Raw genomic sequence first — 20,825 nt, forward strand, 5'->3', positions numbered from 1 at the left:
TTGCAAGCCTTTTTCAAAAGATTGATCATGACGTAGTTTCAAGTCCCTTCCGGATCTGGACCTCACCCAATATTAAAATTAATCAGAAAACCTGTTTAATTTCTTTCTGACACTCCACTGAAAAGGAGTCAAAAGTGAAACTTAGGTGTGAATTTGAGTGTGTGTGGTCGTCTGTGTCTCCGTGTTTGTCCTGTGATACACTGGTGACGTGTTCATAGTGTGTCCTGGCCTCGTCCACGCTCAGCTGGGATTGGCTCCAGCGCCCCGTGAACATGAACGGGATAAGCGGTACGGAAGATGGATGGACGGATATATTGAATTGAATAAAACCACCGCGGGGATGATTTTGGTTTTTAGTCTCATTTACATCTGGAGAAACCAAAAAAAATTTACTCCCAAGTTGGAGAACTGATAATTTTGTCGATAAAAACAACAGAAGTGGAGCAACAGGTTTCAGCTGGATTCCTAAAATAAACCCACACCTATTGTCAAAGTGAACCTGATCTCCCTGCTGGGACAGACGACACGATCATTCCTGCTGAAAAGTGACTTGAGTTGCAGCTGTCAGGGCCTCACACTGCAAGGTGTGTCCCCCATTCCACTCGACGTGATGATCCAAAAAGGGTTTCATAACTGAGTGACAATTCCTGGTATGTCTTTGTTTTTCAAAGCGCTGGATGTCAAGACCCTGGGGGCGGCTCTGCTAAATCACAGAGGGAGTCTGGCCACAGCAAAGGAGAATGACAAATACGAGGCTCCGTTTGTAAGTCTGGTACATTTGCTTTTGTTTGTAATAAAGGTCACAGAGATATGTGAATGAAAAACTAAAGATCGAAGTCTCGACACTTTTTAACCTCATTGTTTATTACATTAATAAACTGGAAGATATGTTTTGTGATAGCTGGATATTTGTTTATTCGTGACATTATTTTTCTGTTTGAAAAGAGGATTTATGTTCTTTGTATTCTTTTGTAATTCAAAGATTTATAAAATTTTCATACATGTAATAACAAATAAATAGAATAAGATGATCAGAATGATTGAACATAACTACACACACACACACACACACGCACAAAGTCGTTGTTGCTGCTGCACACAGGAGAATGTTTTGGCCATGTGTATGTTTGACGCCCCTGATCTAAAGTCAATTGACCTCTTTTTTTATAAATAATAATATAGTCACCCTATTTCAATAATCTCCACTATATACAAAATGTAATGAAGTTCTTAAAGATTAAATCTGATTTAATACGCAAATTAAATCAAGCATCCAAAGGTCCCAGCTAAGATAATTATAATTTAGTGACACATAATATCGTCTAATGTAACGACAAAGGCTCCGTTGAGGAGAAAACATTTTCCAGTTTGATGGCTTCATTCCACGCAAACACTTTCAGCCTCAGGTTAGTACGCACAGGTACATTTATTAACCTGTCTGCCATGTTTCTGTGTGTCGCTCTGCTTCCCTTTCCTCTTCTCACGGGTCCTAACTCAGTTTCCTCTTATTCTGCCTTTGTTGCAATGTTCCCTTGTGTGTGTGAAAAAAAACATTTTAAACTTTCCCCACATTGCGTTTTAAATGCAAACTGACATTTCAAGCTTTATTCATATGGAGGTCGTGTCATCGAATAGTTCATTCATTCCTGTAATTTGATTTTTAAAAAACGAAACATCTTTGCACAGACCGAAATATTCCAAGTGTGTATTTCTCCTAATTATGACAAGTATAACTGAAACCCATTGAAAACATAAATTTCAGACTTACGGACACAGAGAAATGTTGCCTGAGCTTTTAAACGGTGTAACTACATCATTGTGTGCAATTAAATCCTAAAACCAACTGACATGAATATTCAAGACACACGTTCACTGTGTGGCGACTGGTTATGATTGTGTGATTGCTCACCACGTGATTCCAACATGCAAATGAAGTAACTATGGTTTGTATTTAACTCTGAATGCATCTTGAGAAACCTGCCGTGCAGCTCAACCAAGCAGGGAATTACAAGTGCACAACCATGAGTTTCATCTTCAAGATACTTTTTCATTTGTGTCTGTACACGGGTGAGTAATCTCATTTTTTTTTTTTACAAGTTGCAGCTTTTTAGTCACTGAAAAGTGATGAATGGAATGATGACTAGCAATGGAGGAGTACACTGACCTTCACTACACTTAACCTGAGAGCGAAATGCCATTTTCAGGATAAATACGTGTCTTTAAGACAAACATGCAGTTTCAGTCCATGTTGAGTTTCTATAATACATTTGTTGTAATTTGTTGGTGTTTTTTTGGAATCATACGAAAGAAAAAAAAGGTGTTTCTTGCTGCTGTGTACTCAGATTACTTCTTTGTATGGTGATTCAGACTAATGAAACTAATTGTTTTAGATATTAGTTTTATCTTCATGACATATTTCATGAAAAACTTGTCTTGTGGACAAAGTTTGTAATTTTAAACATTTCAACAAGAAGCACAAGGTTTTTAAAGGTTAAAAAAAAAAAAAAGGCCAAGGAGAAAATGTTGCATATCACCGACTGAGAGCTTCAGGATTCTTAATAATGCTTCAGTCACTATAGGTTTGTTGCTTGAGGGCGTCACTGAGCTGATGTGGAATGAAAACACCGAAGCTTTTTCACATTGAAATGATGAAATATATTATTAGATCAGGGGTTGTACATCGCTCACACATCTCAAAGTTGTGTGGAAAATCTCCAGAACTGGCCAAGACAAGTATTTTGTAACTTTAGCAAGAAGGTGTTGCTCCAGCTTGTTCCTTCCCTTGAACGGAACCATCTGTTCGTCTAAACAAGCTTTTCACTCATTGGGATCATTTCCAACTTCTACGCGAGACGATCTCCCGGTGGCCTGATCTTGTAAAGTGCATTTGAATGATCTAGTCTTCCTGCTTCATCGTTATTGAAGCGAAGGGCTTTCTTGATGGCGTCTCATCGATTCAGATTCGCGGTGTCAGCTTCACGAGACACTCGGCTGATTTGACGCCAAATCCTGTGGGTGGCTGGTCATCCCTTCTGTGATACGTAGACCACAGTACCCAGGAACTGCTCCAGCTCTTTAGTCCAGAGGTTTGGGGGTTTTTCTGGGTCTCACAGGAGCATTCAGATTTGACTGCTCTGACACTAATTCACGGACATCTTCTCAGAAAAGCAGCTTGAGGTATTGGCAAGGCGATAGAATGAATGTTGTTCTGTGGAGGGTAAAAGGGGCACGTTGGGTCATTAGGGTGTAATGGTTTCATTGAGTTTGTTCGGTTGGCAGTAAACTGTGGATGATCATGTTCATAGAGATCAACATTAACTGCACACACTCTTTGGTTTAGTGTATTTTTAATTGTCTAGAAAAACTGAGACCTTTTGTGTTTCAAGCCCCAAAATGTCCAGCTTTGTATGTATTAACAGATTGTTGATTTTTTTTCCCAGGTGTACAGTGTTTCAACCACATACTTTCACTCACCTGTAAGCTCTCTGACCAAGAATTGTTCCAGAATAAAGATGGACACCCTGAAATCAGGGTCACCCACAGAGAAGTAATTCTGCAGTTTGGCCAGAAAGGAGAGGCCCCTGTGAATCCAGACGCCGTCATCTTCCTGGTCAATGGTGAGCTACTGCAGCCTACAGACAGACGAGACTGGACGCTGCTGGTTTACCGGTTTTTCTTGTGCTGTAGGAAGTAATCTGGACTTGCGGTTGTACTTGGAGGATAAAGACGCAGACCACCGGGAGTGTGAGTTGCATCGCTACAATACAAACGGCGTTCATGTCCAGTGGCCTCTTCAAGCAGCTCAGGACTATAACTACTGGTACAACTGCACTATCAAACACAGACTTTTCACTGTGACCAGCTTCCTCAGACAACCGTCCCAAAAACCTGCTCCAAGACAGGACAGTTGGCCTGTTCTCAAGAATGGAGATATCCTCCCCACAACAGGTAAAGACAAGAGGCCCGATTTACTAAGATCCTGCATAAACTGACACAAACAGATTAAGCTTTCAGTTTTGCAAGTGGTCCACCGACAATAACAGTGAATGAAAGTCCTCTCAGCCTTCAGCAGGCAGTGATGTTTCTATAGTGAAAGGCATTTTCTCAGCTGCACCCCCCACATTTCTTTTAATCAGAGATTTTCTGTGTTGAACATCAAACATGGGCTTTTTTACTAAAAAGGAGAAAAAAAAGGCTTTCTGTTTAAAAAAAAAGAAGATAGAAATCAGTGTTATAATCAAATTAGCAACCAGAATGTGTGCGGGAGCCAGCGAGGGAAATGCCTCTCACTAAAATAACGACATCATGTCTGCTGAAGGCTGAACTGATTCATGTCTCCTTTTCAAACACGGGTTGTGCGTGGAGCTTCAAGTTTCATCAAGAAGACACAATATCACACTTGCAGGGAGAACGTGCAAACTTCACACAGAATGAACCCCGAGACTCAAACTGGTGATGTTCTCGCTGTGAGGCCAGAGAGCTAACCACTACACCACTGTGCAAACATGGTCTGTCTTTGTTTCCACAGTTGCCCTGGTCATGAAAACAAACACTCCAGAAGTGAAATCAGCGCTGGGGGCCAAAACAAAGCTGGACTGTCAGTTTGTGATTGACCACGAGGGAGCAGACTACACCCTGGAGTGGTTCTCATACATCAGTGGTCAGAGGAAGCAGCTCTTCAACCACAACAGCCGCTCAGGATTGACTCAGGGGACTGGTGTCGGTATGAAGGCCCTTCAAAAAGGAGATGCCTCCTATGACCTACCTGCTGCTGATAAAGGCAGCCAGCAGACCTTTGTTTGTTCAGTGTCCATGAATTCATTGGTCACAAGCCTGAACATACATTGGATTATTGAAGGTAAAAAAATAAAAATAAAATAAAAGTTCTACATCGCATCAGAAATACCCACGTGTTTACCTGGGCCAATATTTTAATATATTGTTAGTGCTAAGTTTAAGAGAACTATTCAGTAAGATCATTGGTAGCTGCTTTGCAACCTCTTTATTTGCTTGAATTAAATTTTTCCAACCTGTACTTACCTCTGACTTCAGAAATATTTTTGACGATTCGGATGTTGACTTTGTCAGAAATAAGCTCATTCTATTTTTTTTTTTTTTTTTTTTACTTTCTCTCATAGTAGATGCAGAGTCAGCAGCCCAGTAATTGTTAGTATTGCTGAAGAATATCAAGCTTCAGTGATAGAATAGTTCTTGGTTACTGTTTGATGCCAAGAAAATATATAAGTTTTGAGAATTAAATTTTTTCTTTTCAAATTTTAACCTCATTCTCTCTCCTCTCTTTCCTAAGTGCGTCCCAAAGTTTCCATTAACGTGGAAAGCATACTCTTGTTAGTGGAGAACGGTCCAAAAGCATCGATTACTTGCACAGCAGAGGACTTCTACCCTGAGAATGTGGAGATACTTTGGACTCAGATCAAATCGTCAGGCCTGAGCAGCCTGGGCCGCGGTCCGGTCCCTGCTATTCTCAGCAAGAACGTCAGGGTGGTCGGCTCCCAGGACAACGGCACTCTCTCAATGTTTTCCAGCCTCGACCTCCAACCTTCAGTGAAGGACTCGGGGACACAGTTCACCTGCAGTGTCTTCCACCAGTCCCTGACCGTGCCTATCAAAAGGAGCTTCATCATATATGTCGAAGGTAATGGGAGTTCTTGGTATTTCTACTGTAGCGCACATGAATCGTCAGCTGGTGGCAGCAGAAGTACATGTGCTGTGTGTTTTCTCTGCTCAGAGCAAGCCATGGTAATGCCATTCTTCACCATCATCGTCTTCATAATGCTCGTGTCAGTCCTTTTCTATTTCGCATACAACCCACGTTCAGGTAAGAACAGATTTCCACAGATCTACAGTCCTTGATTTAGAAATTTTTTCAAAGATTCAAAGAAAAGCCGAGACACAACAAAGAAACTCATCCTGTAGGAGTTGAGTATCATCTCCTGAATTCAGATGCTTCAGATTTGACTGAGTCTGTGGATAGAAAAGTGATTAAATCACCACAAACCAGTTAGTTCAATAAAATCTCTGTAAGCAGTCCTGATCAGATGTAACAGCAAACATAAAGAAAGGAATATATTACTAATAATCATTTCCTTTTCCACAGCAAGAAGATTGAAGTATCGGGTATAAAGACATGAATATATTCAATGAGTATGAATATCTACATATGAATATATACATAGATTTAAACAGTCTCATGAATACGTGTTAGTACCTTTATTTACATGTTTGCATCTGCGTTTGTCTTTAACAGATGTCTACTCATTGGTACTAGTTACATGAAAACAGCCTCGTCCAGCCACAGTGAAAGAAGACCCTCTACCTTTCCTCCCACCTCACTCATATTTCTTTTACCTCTGTCGAGGCATCTATGTTTTCAATGATGCAGGTTTGGTGGATTGTTGGTGAGAGGCGGATCATATTCTGGATCCAGAAGCTGGAAGGGAGAAATTGTCCTTTAAGATGGATTTAGTGTTTCGGGGGGAATGGTATTCTTCTTTTTTTATTTTTTTCGCAAGTGGATCATTGTAGTCACTACGATTGCCAGGGCTTGCGGTAGTATTTTCCCCTCTCTGATCTGATTCACTAAAAGATCACAGGGAAGCCGAACTGCGGCAGACACGCCCACTCTCACCAATGTACAGAGTTATTTTTTTGCAGGTTTCCCCCAAACCTGGAGTTACATTGATTGATTGATTGATTGATGGTTAAAGGAAATGTTATGATGAGTCGAAGTGTGCAAGCTTTACTGAATAAAAAACAATGCAAGACTGAGATTCCGTGGTTTCTATCAGCACATTGATGCATTCACACGTTTCTAACTTCTTTATATGGATGAGAAAATGACCACGTCATATACCTGCTGAGTGAGTGTAGAGCACAGGTGTCAACCATACTGAATTTACCATGATCATTTATGTACTGAGGAGTTTAGTGTTTCAATGAGAGTTATGGACACAAAAATGAGCCCTGAACTGAAAAACTGTGTGAACAATAACCCTGCAAATACCAGACTTGGTTCTGTTTCTGCACCAGGGCGCATCAGTAAATATAGAGTAAAGCTGAAATTGCACATATTTCATTTTGTGAACTTGAACTCTTCGGGGGTTTTGTAAAGATGTCAAATTGAATGTATTTTTTTTTCCCATCTTTGCACTAAAGCACAGTGAAAATGAAGAGACGAGCGCCCCGGGGAACTGTCTCCAGGACAAAGTGGTGCCACAGCAGATAATAGCTGAGATGATCAAACACCCAACACACTGCTTCATCCCCTGGTTCTCTACTGGCCTCCTCTCTCCGATGATCTCTTGCAGATCTCCTACACCTTCTCCCGAAGCCTCCACCTGGAGGACAGGCTGGCTACAGACGGCTTCCTTCCGGCATATGAAGGCTTTATGACACTCCTCAGTTCAGCGTACCTCGTTCGGAGCTCAGGTTTTGGTGAGATCAGTCAGTAATGCAGCTGAGAAAACAATTCCGATACCATCCAACCAAACTCGTGAAATTCCTCACCGTCTTTTTTGGACATACCTGAATAGCCCCCATCTTCCCAACTTGTGACCTCACCTTGGCAGATCTGGCTATGTCACATTTCCTCGATGGACGTTCACTCCAGTAGAACCTAAACGTGGGTCGCATTGACCTGCTATACGACAACATACTCCAGATATGCTGCAGCAAACTCAGACGTTCCCCTGAGGTCATGATTAGACTTTGAAATGTGACTGGTGCTCCCTGGAGGCCAAATGGAATGAACAGGTAAATACACCAGTGTCTTCAGGCTATAAGCTCCTTTGCTTCTGCTGCCAGAGCTGCTGCCAATGTAGGGACGTCCAACGTGATGATGTGCTCGCCGACTTTGTCCATCAGTTCTTGGCAAAGGATATAGGTGAAAGTTAAGAGTTGGCATTCAGATACATGAAATCAATGCAAAACCTCGGGGATCCATCTTTCACTGGCAGCAGAACAATTGAGCAGACGCCTCGATTATTCCCAGTTCTAACATCTGAAGATGATAATGAGTGGTACTGATCCCCTTCGGACCTTGCAGCTGATGCAATAGTTCAGAGGAAAAAAAAGACGTACCACAGTGTGTCAGCGTCTCTTTAGATATTCCTACTCTAGAAAAGAGCTACAACTGACGGTTGGTTTTCTGTCTGGCCTGAACTGTTCTGAGGGGGAATGTTCCAAAATATCCAGAAGCTTCGTCACAAATGACTGAGATGTATTGGTTCCCTGACAAACTCTTTACATTGCTTACACCATAATGAGTACATTCAATTATTACTCCCAATATAGTGATACAATACTTACAACGAAAAGTTATCATCTGATATTTAAAAGAGTATTGAATAAGAAATATGAGAAATTATCTTCAATTAAGTTAGTTGAAAAAACAAATTGTGATAATTGACTCAAAATAGTTTTTGTTGCTCCTTCAATCGAACTATACAATCTTTCTGTCGTAACTCAGAAGAAAGTAAATGAAAAAAAAAAATAAAGTTAGCCTGTTGGTTGGTTGTCAAATGCTGCTGGATAACATTTCAGTGAAGAGATGAAATATGGGGTTAGATGTGCTGGGAAAATAATAAAACAGGCAGAAAAAAACCCTTTTAATCCATAGAAAACATTTATTATTCACTCAAAACATGGCAAAACTTGATAAACCACATCTAAAATATAGGACATTAGTCTCAAATCTGAAAATATGACCTGCATAAACTCCTACTGCTATTCCATTGTTTTACACTCGGGGGGGTATCAACTTCATTTTAGTCCACATGCAGTCCCTTTCTATCCAATCTGCAATGTGACCTTAGAACATTCAAATAACTCCACAGTTTTACTATGTTTTAGTGCAAAGAGTTATGAGTACAATATGAAAATTGACATTTAATTTAACATCTTTTTACAAAACCTGGACAACTTCAATTTCACAAAAAAAAAAAAAAAAATTTAATTTGCAATTTCAATATTATACCACGTTTACTGATGCTTACTTGTGCAATGAAAGTGTACCATCAGAAAACCAAGTCCCCGAAAATCCTCAGGATTTGCTCAAATTAAATATACACGTTACAAAGCAAACTATTACTAGACACTTTCTAGAATCTAAAGTATCTATTTTATTGTGCATTTTTACACCTTATTTATTCTACTGTAAAGCACTTTGGTCCACTGCGGTTCATTTCAAGTGCTATATGAATAAAATCGCTTGCCTAACAGATTCTGTACGTTGGTGAGAGTGAGCACGTCTGCCTCAGTTTGGCTTTGCAGTAATCCAATAGTGAATTATATCCGAGAGGGGAAAACCCTTAAGGCCTTGAAATCGTAGTGACGACAGTGATCCAGACAAACAAAGACAAAAACGGCATTCAGCATAAAAACTAAACTCAAAACAACTCCTAATTAATCAATCCACCATTTCCCCCTTCCAGCGAAACCCATCAATCGCAAATATGTACACTTAGATATCTGGATCATATTGTCCATCTTCTATCCCACTCATCCTGTTCAGGGTTGCAGGGCGCTGGAGCCGATCCCAGCTTCCTGAGGGGCGACGGCAGGATACACTCTGGACAGGTTACCAGTATGTCACAGGGCAAACTCATATACACAGACAAACAACCACACACACTCACATTTAGGGGCAATTAGTGTCACCAGTTAACGTCACATGCAGGTTTTTGGACTGTAGGAGGAAACCGGAGTATCTTGAGGAAACCCCAACACACACATGGGGAGAACATGCAACCTCGACATATAGAAAGGCCCCAGGCCGTACTTGAACCCACAACCTTCTCTCGGGTGTTTATATTTGATTTAATGTCCATAATATGACCCGAATCTCAATCAGATTGCATCTCTTCTGCCTTCATCGAGGAGCCAATCAGCCCGAGGAGTTTGATTTAAGACATTCATAATTTCCATATTACAGTAAAATCCAACGTTTTCTTCTGGATCCAGAATATGATCAAACTCTAACCAACAAACCCAAACAAAAAACAAACAAAACCCCACACCAATGAAAACATGGAGCCCCCGACGGAGGTAAAAAGTGTACGTGAGTTGGGAGGAGCAAAGCGGAGGCTCTTCCTTCACTGTGACTGGATGAGGCTCTTTTCAGGTCACCAGTCCCGATCAGTAGGGCAGCCTCTGCTCAGGACAGATTAAATCACAGCCATGCAGATTCAAACGTGTGTTAACATGTGTTTATCAGATTAGTTAAGCATTTGTGTTCATGTCACCATACCCGGAACAGCCGTCTTCTTGCTGTGGAGAAACAAATATCTATTACTATTATCTGTTTCAGTGACTCTCATACACATGCCTTTATGTTGATGTTACATCTGATCTGGATCGGTTACAAAGATTGTACTGGACTGACTGGTTTGTGGTGATTTAGTAACTTCTGCATACACAGATTCATACAAATCTGAAGCATCTGAATTCAGAAGATGATATTGGCCTCTCACCCAATTCCTCTGACCACAGTATGAACTGACATTCTCTGACCAGAAACACCAGAATTTTCTTTTATGCCCAGAACCTTGGGTTTCTATGTTAATGGTTTCTATGTTAGTTGGCCATGTTGCCCACAGTGTTGTTCAGCGACACACTGATCTGTGCTTTAGACATGTCTGAAGAGGGATCAGTTGGTGTCTGAGAACCAAATCCATTTACGCATTCAAGTCTGTATGTTTTTGCAGAACTTGCCTACACGTTTTTTTTGTCTCTTGCTACTGTTTCTTCTAATCACAAACGTTTGTTCAGGACTGTGCATCTGTGGCCCCTGCACTTACCTGAGCGCATGCTGTGTATAATGTACAGAAGGGCTGCCATTATGATGGCGCTGAAGAAGATATAGAAGATGAACAGCCGCTTCATTGGATCTGAGCAAAGAAAACAGACGGAACATGTTTCTTTGCTGCCACCAGGTGGTGACTCGTGTGTACAACAGTGTGAAAATCGAAATCTCTTCTTACTGGGGCTGGGAAAAAATGGATGTTATCGATTAATGGAATTTGTGGCTAAAAAGGATTTTCAGTTTGCAAATTCAACCCAACAATTTTATTTTTTTTTGGGGGGGGGGGGCATTTTTCACATTCCTTTCTACCATTCCTGGTGGGTTTCAATATATCTGATGTTTCCAGTCATTTCTAAGTGCATTGAAAAAAAAAAATCAAAAATTTAATCGAAACTCAAATTTTTCTTTAAAAAAAGTTTTTTTTTTTAGGTCAAATTTCCCAGCCCTGCTTCTTACCTTCAACTTGTATTATGAAGCTCATTCTGATAGGCACCCTCAGGGACTGGTGGAAGACACTGCATATAAACTGTGTCCCTGAGTCCTTCACTGAAGGGCGGAGGTGGATGTAAGCGTCCAAAGATGCAGTGCCGTCGTCGTTAGTCATGTGGCTGGAGTGCGTCTTGTTGAGAACATCAGGGAGAGTCTGACCCAATGCTGTCGGTTTGTACCGATACCAAATCATCTTTACATCCCGAGGGTAGTAGTGACCTGCTCGACAATCAATCCTTTCAAATTTGCCCTCCTTGATTGAGAGCACCCGTGGCACACTAAGGGAAACTTTAGGTTTCTCTTAAGAGAAAAAAAAGAAGAGATTACATCAAATTTAGCAAAATGATCACGATTCGTACATTGGAGCTGAAAACATTGTGATGTTTACGATTGTTTACCTTCAATGGTCCAATGTATGTTCAGGCTTGCGACCAATGGATTCACGGACACTGAACAAACAAAGGTCTGCTGGCTGCCTTTATCAGCAGCAGGTAGGTCATAGGAGGCATCTCCTTTTTGAAGGGCCTTCATACCGACACCAGTCCCCTGAGTCAATCCTGAGCGGCTGTTGTGGTTGAAGAGCTGCTTCCTCTGACCACTGATGTATGAGAACCACTCCAGGGTGTAGTCTGCTCCCACGTGGTCAAACACAAACTGACAGTCCAGCTTTGTTTTGGCCCCCAGCGCTGATTTCACTTCTGGAGTGTTTGTTTTCATGACCAGGGCAACTGTGGAAACAAAGACAGACCATGTTTGCACAGTGGTGTAGTGGTTAGCTCTCTGGCCTCACAGCGAGAACATCACCAGTTTGAGTCTCGGGGTTCATTCTGTGTGAAGTTTGCATGTTCTCCCTGCAAGTGTGTGGATTTTCTCCTGGTACAGATATATATATAGATATATATATATATCTATATATATACCTGTTGTGGTGAGGACGTCTCCATCGTTGATCACAGTCCAGTTGTGGTAGTCATGGTGTCCCGGAGCGGGGTTTGGGGACGGCTGTCTGAGGAAGCTGGTCACAGTGAAAAGTCTGTGTTCGATGACGCAGTTGTACCAGTAGTTATAGTCTTGAGTTTTTTGAAGAGGCCACTGGACATGAACACCGTTTGTATTGTATCGATGCAGCACACACTCCAGCTGGTCTTCATCTGCTCCCTCCAAGTACAACCGCAAGTCCAGATTAGTTCCTACAACACAAGAGAAACCAGTAAACCAGCAGCGTCCAGTCTCGTTCATATGCAGGCTGCAGTAACTCACCGGTGAGCAGGAAAGTGACCGTGTCTGGTTTCACAGGGGCCTCTCCTTTTTGGCCAAACAGCAGAATAACATTCTTGTGGATGAACCTGATGTCATGTGTTCCTTTATCAGTTATAAATGATTCTTGGTCAGAGAACTTACAGTTCAGAGCACGTATGTCGCTGACACACTGCACACCTGGGAAAAACAAAAAAAAAAGAGTTATAAATACAGGACTCACATTTCAGCGGTCCTAAACAATTAAACCAGAGCGTTTATGCATAAACATTATACATTAAATGTTTACCTCTGTTAACATGATGGTCCATTTTCTGCCAACTGAGCAAAGTCAGTGACACGTTACTCTAACTATGACCCGAATTGTTATAGAATATGTGATAAAACCTGAAATGTATCAACTGGTCAATAATGTACAAGTATTTAACAAGAATTCAAATGTGATATTAATATGTTTATTTCTTATACAATATGTTGTGCTGATGATTTTTAGAAATAGATTCCAGATTGTAGAGAACAGAAGACTATAACTGACTCGGGCAACAGCAATCATACATAAAAACTACAAACTGTATACAGATATATGTATAAGCTTGGGATGTCGATATTAGTGATTTGTGAGTGATCGGGAATCGGCAAATCCAGCCGATCTAACAAAAAACAAACAAACAAAAAAAAAACGAGGTCCACAACGTCCCCTAATAACCACAACAATCAGGGACTAGAAGCTCCGGTCGAGCTGCAGAAGCTAGAAGCAGGCGGAGCGGGGCCATAGACCTATAAAACTAGAGTTATATATAGTGGTTTATGTGTTTATGTGTATAAGTCTACTTCTAAATTTCTATGTGGTCTGTCTTCTTCTGCTTTTTAATTGTGTTTGGTGAGTCACAGCGCCCCTAAAGGCCTGGCATGTGTACTACATGCCCTGAAGCCTCGTGTTGAGCCGTGTTCATAGTGCGGTGTGGACGGAGGCTTTTTAGGAGAAGGCCAGGGAGGACAAAGATCGTTTTATCGTCGTGTGGATGTACCCTCAGTTTACAACAACAACTAAAAAGAAAGAGAAGAATTTTGATTCAATAAGTGAGTTTTACAATAATTTCTATCTAAACAAAGCTTCTGCCAATAGTGCTTTTAGCTTTAGACATCTTAGTTGCTCCAAAAATAGACTATTGAGTATATTTGCAATAGCAATGTGAGTATCGGATCGGCAAAGTATCGGTATCGGCCGATACTCAATTCTGAAAAATCGGATCGGTATCGGGGCAAAAAAGTGTGATGGGGACATCCCTAGTATAAACAAATAGTCCAAACTTTAAGAACCCGTTATTTCAAGTTCAAACCATGAATTCATTGCCTCACTTTATGATGTAATAAAATGATTACACTATTATTACAATATTGTGTCTGCCTCAAAATGTAATATTAAAAGGTTTTTTTAAGTTTTGGGCTCAGCATCATGTTGCATTATTGACCCGTTATTACATTTTGGGTTTTATTACATCTTTTAAATGACGTTTTGGGCTCAGTTCTTTCTCGTTACACCAGTCGTGGTTCCATGTTGCTCCCACAGACACACTAACAGCGAAGTGACCAAATTCCAGCCTTTTACTATGTGAATTGTGCTTATATGGCTGAAATGTTTTAAATGAAGTGTTGTTGCTCGATAATGTGTATGTGTACACTGTGAACAAAGCTCATGCTAAATATGTCAGTATTTCAGGAAGCGATTCCAAGACGTGGCTGATTTGTTGTCGGTTGACAAAGTAAACACAACAAAGTCAAAGACAATCACTCACCTGTGTACAGCGATAAATGTAAAAGGATCTTTAAGATGAAACCCATCGTTGTAAGGATTAAAGTCATTGCTTGTTTTTCCCCGTTGGAGCTGCAGAGCAAGTCTCTCCTGAGACTTTCACTTTCATTTCATAGTTTAATATTCATGACTTGTTGATTTGCCTTTTGCTCGAATCACGTGACGAGCAGGCGCCGCCGACCAACTGAATCCTGCGCGCGCGTAAGTGTGTGTTTGTGTGTGTGTGTGTGTGTGTGTGTGTGTGCGTGTGTGTTTGTGTAAAATCTGACTGACAATGCATTTGCATCAGCAGCAAAGTGAATAATACCTGTGAGAAGAGGAAAGACCAACACAACACCCTCAATGAACATTCTAAACAGACAGGTTAATAAAAAAAAGTTCCATAAATACCTTTATTATCTAGGCTAGAATCTTTGGAGTTGTGAAGTTGTGTAAGAGGACATCTGACTTTAATAAGTAAGAGAAGTTATTTTGAAAAAAAAAAGATCTGTTATGTGACAAAATAATATCTAAACCAAATTATAAGCGAATACAACTTCAGTAGGATTCTCAGTGGTTAATCAATTCTTTGTACCTAAATAATCTTTTTGACAGTAAAAGTAAATTTAACATGTTTGTGATTAAATATTCTTTCTTTATACGAAAATACAACAAGAGCATAATCTGGAATTAAAGAAAGAAAATAAGAATAGTGTGTCGACACGTACATGTGAGCCAGCTAAACATATATCTGAACGATTTGCAAGGACGACCAGGTGATTCAGTTTTATTGCTTTAAATGACTTCATGATTCTTTATAACGTTGAATTTCAAATTCACCCCTTGACAACTCTTAAGAGTGACTTTTGTCTCCTATTCTTTATATACAGACACAAATGTGGCCAGTAAAAGTGTCTCGTCATTTCATTTCACTTCATTAATTTACTTGAACGGGACAGTGGATATTAAAGCACAGACAACCAGTGCTGGAGGGTTCGGGTTCGGGTTCGGGTTAGGGTTAATGTCAGCCATGCTGAAGAGGAGCAGCGTGGATGAAGAGGAGCACAGATGAAGAGCAGCGCAGTGTGTTAGGAGCAGTGGCACTGACAGAGACAGAGATGATGGCTGAAGTGGCCACTTAGATCTGAATGAGGCAAACAGAGATTTATTCACATTCAGTCTTTCTTCCTTGTTCAGACACTGAATGAACGGAGATTCACAGAGTGCAGGTTTTTACTGAACCAGATTCTTTTTTTACCCAAAAGTACACGAAAGGTGTGGAAAAGATTTCATGCCAAAGGTCCAAGAAGAATTACAATTAATGAGTTTGTAAGAATATTTTTCTTGAAACTGGAAGTTGCAGTGACGTTTAGATGAAAACCATTAAAATAATTTAAGACCAGATTTTGTGGCCTCTGGGAAGCCAATGGAGGTGGTGGAGGAGTACAAATATTTGGGCACCATCATGGACAACCTCCCGAGATTCTCTGCCAACACAGAAAAGATTCTCAGGAGGTGTCATCAACGAATGTACCTCCTCAGGAAACTCAATTCCTTTGGAGTCAGCACAGCCATCATGATGACTTTTTACTATGCCTTCATTGAAAGCATCATGACCTTCTCCATGACCTGCTGGTTCCACTCCCTCAGCCTTCAAAACAGGAACAGACTGCCGCGCACTGCATCGGTTTGCTCAAAAATCATTGGTTTGCCTGTCAGATCTCTTGCACACATCTTCAGCCAACAGGCCCTGAGACAGGCAACCAAAATCATTAATGATCCCTCCCACATTCTCCACCCCGCATTTCAATGGCTTCCCTCCGGGCGGCGCCTCCGCTGCATTGCCTGCAGGACTGAGAGGAGGAGAGCTACCTTTGTCCCCAAAGCCATTCTGCTCTTCAACTCCAGCTGCTAACATAACATCACATTCCCTTTTCCTCGATTATTTATACTATTTATACTATTTATACTCATTTATACTCATCTTACACTGTCCACACCCCATTTCACCCACTTCAGTCACTTTACTTGATATTATGTACAGTTTATACCATATAGTCTATAATTATTACTCTTTTTTTTACTATATTTATTTATTCATTTATTTTTATTCGATTTTATTCTATTGTCTGTCATTGTCCTGCTCAGTTGTAGTTGCCCAATTGCCCCTTGGGGATAAATAAAGTATTTTGAATTGAATTGAATTGAATTGAATCTCTTGAAGTGTAATGCTTCCAGCTTTAGTGGTTTTTAAAGTTAGAACCGGGAAGACATTATGGAAAGAGACGAGAGAGTATTTGATTGTTGTTGTTGTTTTTTTTTATAAGATGTCTTTAAATCGAAGCTCAACAATATAATTTGATTTCTCGACCTTGTGTTGGAAAAGGTTGAAAAAGATGCGCTTCCAACAAGACTTTGCCTGCACAGCTAAAAAAAAGGTCCTTTCATTGGAAACAATGATATATGAAAAGGAAGAGTTATAAGTTCCAAATGTTTTATTTGCAGGAAGAAGAAAAAAATAAAAGATGAAGAAGAGAGATAAGAAATGTTATGATGCGTCAGTTCAGTGAAATGTCTTCGTCCAGCCGCAGAACCGGAGACGTTGAGCCGGTTTATGGGCCGAGGGGCAAGCTGGGGCCTGATCTCACTGGAGACGGAAAAACGCTCTCTGATCCCTGGATGTTCTTACTGTACCCGGAACAATTAGCCCAACATAATGCAGCAGGCTGCGGATGATTTAGGGGCCAATCTCATTTTATCCTTCGGTTTGACTTTGGGATCAACGGCCCGGTGTCTCCAGGGAGCTGTTAACACTAACCAGCATAGAAACCGCATGTCTGAACGGAATACAGTGCGTCCGCCGATCGCTACGGGGAGGCTCCTCCGTGTGAGTCTACAGTATCAAGCCAACATCTTCATGTCGCCTCCCCTCAGATTTATTTATGTACACAATTATAACGGCCATTTCATGGTACTGTTACCAAAACAAACCAAAACAATTCCACATGAGCGTCTATAGGTGACGATGGAAAGGAGAATAAACTCCCTTTTAACAGGAAGAAACCTGCAGAACCAGATTTAGCGCTTCCAGGTGGAGGTTAGAGAGTATAAGAGGAGAGAGAGTGAATGTTAGTGACATGTAATAGTGAATCATTGATACATGGTGAGTGTGAAAGGACAGATTGTAGTGTCCTCCGGGAGTCTTAACCTGCAGCAGCTCAACTAAAAAATGGTCCAGGGTGGCCTGAGCCAGCCCGAACTACGGTATAAGTTTTATTTTAGAAACGTCTTAAGCCTAACCTCGAAGTTAGAGACTGAGTCAGCCTCACTAACTGAAACTGGGATCTGGTTCCACATGAGAGGAGCCCGAAAGCTGAAAGTTCTGCCTCCAGTTCTACTTTCAGAAAACCTAGGAACCTCCGGTAAGCAGTACTCTGAGAACGAAGTATCCTGCCGGGTGATATGGGAGTACCAGTTCTTTAGGATACGGTGGAGTCTGATTGTTATGAGCTTTATAAGTTAGATGGAGGTTTTTTAATTCTACTCTAGATTTAACAGGGAGCCAATGAAGAGACGTTAGTATCGGAGTAATGTTTATCTCTGATGCTGGTTCTTGTCAGGACTCCCGCTGTAGCATTTTGAATCAACTAAAGACTTTTTAAGCAGTTATTGTTTCACCCTGATAATAATAGGGAGCGACAATAGTATTCTCTGGAGGTGACAAATGCATGTTTAACATAGTTAAGAAGGTCTGGATTAAATCCAGCCAAATGGCGCAACACTGGCATCTACTGTTGGATAAGTGCAACTGCAGTTCTATCGCGGGGTTTATGTGGCAAAGCATTGTGGGTAATTCCTCCCCCGCTACGAGGGAATCACTGCAGGTAACACGGCCGAGAGGCCCGTGAAAATATACATTTATAAATGCACATACTGATTGAATTAATAGAAACTACTGTACCCAAGTTATTATTTGTACTTTTAATTTGATTTCTGCCATGTTTTCATGAAGTTTAGCCTTTGTTTGTGTTGAGTTTTATCACGTTAGTTGACGGTTGGTATTGTGCTGTCTACAGGCTGCTGTATGGTTACAACAAGAAGCCATGATGATTGTATTTGTCCAGGTATGTTGCACTGTGCCATATGATTATTGAAAGTTCACAAAAAATCTCTTTTACTGTTTTTATACTGTCAGCTTTTCATGCTGTTGAAAAATCCACTACACGATCACATGATACCATGTCATGTAGAGGTTGCATTTATCTTTCATGATGTAATTCCTTCACTGCGACGGGGGAATTACTGCAGGCTGCTGTATGTGCCGTTACAACAAGAAGCCATTATTCCCTGTTGATTGTATTTGTCCAGGAGGATGCAATGAAAGACTGCTTGAACCAACCCGAGCGACTCCCAAAAGTTCTCCCAGGAGCAGACAACCGACGTCACACAGGTCACACATGGATTAATCTCTCAGCGTCACTCTGAGTCAACGTGTTCCTGATTCTACAGATTTTACAGGTGAAAGAAAGTCCTGCAGATTTGTTTAATGTGGGAGTTGAAGCACAAGTCCTGGTCAAAAGTAACTCCCAGGTTCCTCACAGAGGTCAAAGTAATACCACCCAGTGTTTCTATATGTTTTTATCATTTGTCTCTCAGATGTTTTGACGCCAAATATAATAACTTCCGTTTTAACTGCCAGTGCACTAATAAAGCACTAATCTCAGGATCCATACAAAAGAGGTCAAAGTTATCATCACATATAGATATTCAGCAGTACGGTTAAACTACTTTTTCGTTTAAGCCTCAAAAGGCAAGCAACCATATTTGGTAACTTCCTCATTTCTTGCTGCTTCTTCCAAAGTCCAATGAGTTAATGTCAATGACACACGATATGAGAAAATGCTTTTCAACAAAATCAAAACTAGAGGCGCACAAATTCTCATACCAGTATCAGGTATTGGGTTCTATACTGCACGGAGTACTTGTACCTGTAACAGCACCTCGATACAACCCGGCGAGACATCATGGATCAGCAACGCCACCTACAGGTACGCAAGAGAGCACAAGTCTGTGGTTTGGAGATTCTTCAATATTAATGAGAATGACAAACATCAGGCAGACAGAGGTTGATGCAGACGCGGTGCGGAGCTGAATTACAGCAGCACATAGCCTTCACACATTGTTTGCACATGGAGTATAAATCAGGCTTAATTGTAAAAGTACTCTGTATCAGCAAGTAGCTAAACTCAAAGTTGTACTTTCAAAAAGTGGTATTGGTACATCCCTAACAATAACACGTCCTTTAAACCTCTCGCATACTGACATGAGCTCTCATTTTTCGCCTTGGAAAATCACCTCTTATTCACAGCGAGTGCACGCAGTGACCTGACTGATGCTCAATGCAAAAAAAAAAGAGAAAATATTCAAAAAAAAACCATTTGAATCTGATTTTAAGCTATAAATCATTAAATATTTTATCAGTTTTACACCTTATATTCTAAATAAATTACACAAACTGATGGCATTTTTGAGTCTTGTTTAAAAAAAGTGTTTAACTGTGTGCACTCCAAGGAAGGGTTAACATATAAAATAGACCTGCTGCAGTACAGCCAGTAAATGGAAACATTGCCTTTCTGGTGTGTAATAATGTCTGATGTCACGACCGCATGTTTAGTTGTCAGTGGTGCAGTGTATTGCTGTTCCTCCGGTCGACGGGTCATTCGGGGTAACTCTTGTCAGGGTTGCATTGACCCTCAGCGTTTGTTTGGTCTGCAGCGATAAAGTGGTGCCTGAAACTCAGTGGAAAATTCATGTGGAGAGCAGGGAACATCCTACGTGTGTGTGTGTGTGTGTGTGTGTGTGTGTGTGTGTGTGTGTGTGTGTGTGTGTGTGTGTGTGTGTGTGTGTGTGTGTGTGTGTGTGTGTGTGTGTGTGTGTGTGTGTGTGTGTGTGTGTGTGTGTGTGTGTGTGTGTGTGTGTGTGTGTCCAAACCGCCAGCCACACACTTAACCGCTGCACACATAATGAAGATCCTTGCAGCGCTGGTAGGATTTCAGTGTCTGAGGGCACGTGCATGCCGGTCCTGCATCTGCCTGTGGTTTCCAGTCTCTCTGCTGAGGTCAGGTTGCACGAAGTCTCAGAACGACATAATAATAATAGAAGAAAGTGCATGCTGCAGCTAGGAGAGCATGAGCTCATACTCCCAGCGTCTGGCCTGGCTGGAGGCTTCACTCCCGTCAGCCAGCGGCCCCGGATGCTCCGGGTCTTCGCCATGAAACATCGAAGCTGTGCGAGAGAGTGAGCGTGAAACATGATTCATAAAGCCTGCTGCAGACATTTAAGACAGCTCGTAAAAAACCAGGACGTGTCATTGCTCAGCTATGCAGCCGGCGTCATGAAAATGTTGGGAGAAAACTGTGTGTATTGCTTATCACGAGCAGAAAAGAGTCCGGGGACCGACTACAT

General features: G+C 41.2%; 2 protein-coding genes across 2 annotated transcripts; one reads left to right on the forward strand and one right to left on the reverse strand.

Annotated features, from left to right (window-relative positions):
* The first annotated feature begins 1,965 nt into the window (after positions 1-1,965).
* Positions 1,966-6,790, forward strand: LOC308107064 (uncharacterized protein). Its single transcript, XM_080459174.1, has 8 exons — positions 1,966-2,067; positions 3,441-3,617; positions 3,688-3,948; positions 4,529-4,858; positions 5,309-5,656; positions 5,750-5,839; positions 6,119-6,165; positions 6,269-6,790. The coding sequence occupies exons 1-7, from the start codon at positions 2,022-2,024 to the stop codon at positions 6,142-6,144; spliced, it is 1,278 nt and encodes a 425-aa protein (XP_080315300.1). The 5' UTR covers positions 1,966-2,021; the 3' UTR covers positions 6,145-6,165; positions 6,269-6,790.
* Positions 6,791-8,615: 1,825 nt separating this feature from the next.
* Positions 8,616-14,503, reverse strand: LOC308107050 (uncharacterized protein). The gene is made up of 8 exons (XM_080459157.1): positions 14,365-14,503; positions 12,572-12,748; positions 12,232-12,501; positions 11,710-12,039; positions 11,279-11,611; positions 10,818-10,907; positions 10,268-10,287; positions 8,616-10,170 (listed from the first exon to the last, which is right to left on the reverse strand). Exons 1-8 carry the CDS (start codon positions 14,429-14,431, stop codon positions 10,156-10,158), a joined length of 1,302 nt encoding a protein of 433 aa, XP_080315283.1. The 5' UTR covers positions 14,432-14,503; the 3' UTR covers positions 8,616-10,155.
* Between the last annotated feature and the right edge of the window lie 6,322 nt (positions 14,504-20,825).

Source organism: Lipophrys pholis, assembly GCF_963383615.2.
Source record: "Lipophrys pholis genome assembly, chromosome: 3".
Classification (NCBI taxonomy): Eukaryota; Metazoa; Chordata; class Actinopteri; order Blenniiformes; family Blenniidae; genus Lipophrys; species Lipophrys pholis.

Bases quoted from the DNA above. Each gene is read 5' to 3' on its own strand.
- LOC308107064 (XM_080459174.1), top strand. From the start codon at position 2,022: ATGAGTTTCATCTTCAAGATACTTTTTCATTTGTGTCTGTACACGG. The intron at 4,859-5,308 runs GTAAAAAAATAA...CTCTTTCCTAAG, and splicing joins CATACATTGGATTATTGAAG to TGCGTCCCAAAGTTTCCATT. The intron at 5,840-6,118 runs GTAAGAACAGAT...CCTTTTCCACAG, and splicing joins CGCATACAACCCACGTTCAG to CAAGAAGATTGAAGTATCGG.
- LOC308107050 (XM_080459157.1), bottom strand. From the start codon at position 14,431: ATGACTTTAATCCTTACAACGATGGGTTTCATCTTAAAGATCCTTTTA. The intron at 12,749-14,364 runs GTGAGTGATTGT...TGTTTTTCCCAG, and splicing joins ACATTTATCGCTGTACACAG to GTGTGCAGTGTGTCAGCGAC. The intron at 12,502-12,571 runs GTGAGTTACTGC...CTTGTGTTGTAG, and splicing joins GGTCACTTTCCTGCTCACCG to GAACTAATCTGGACTTGCGG.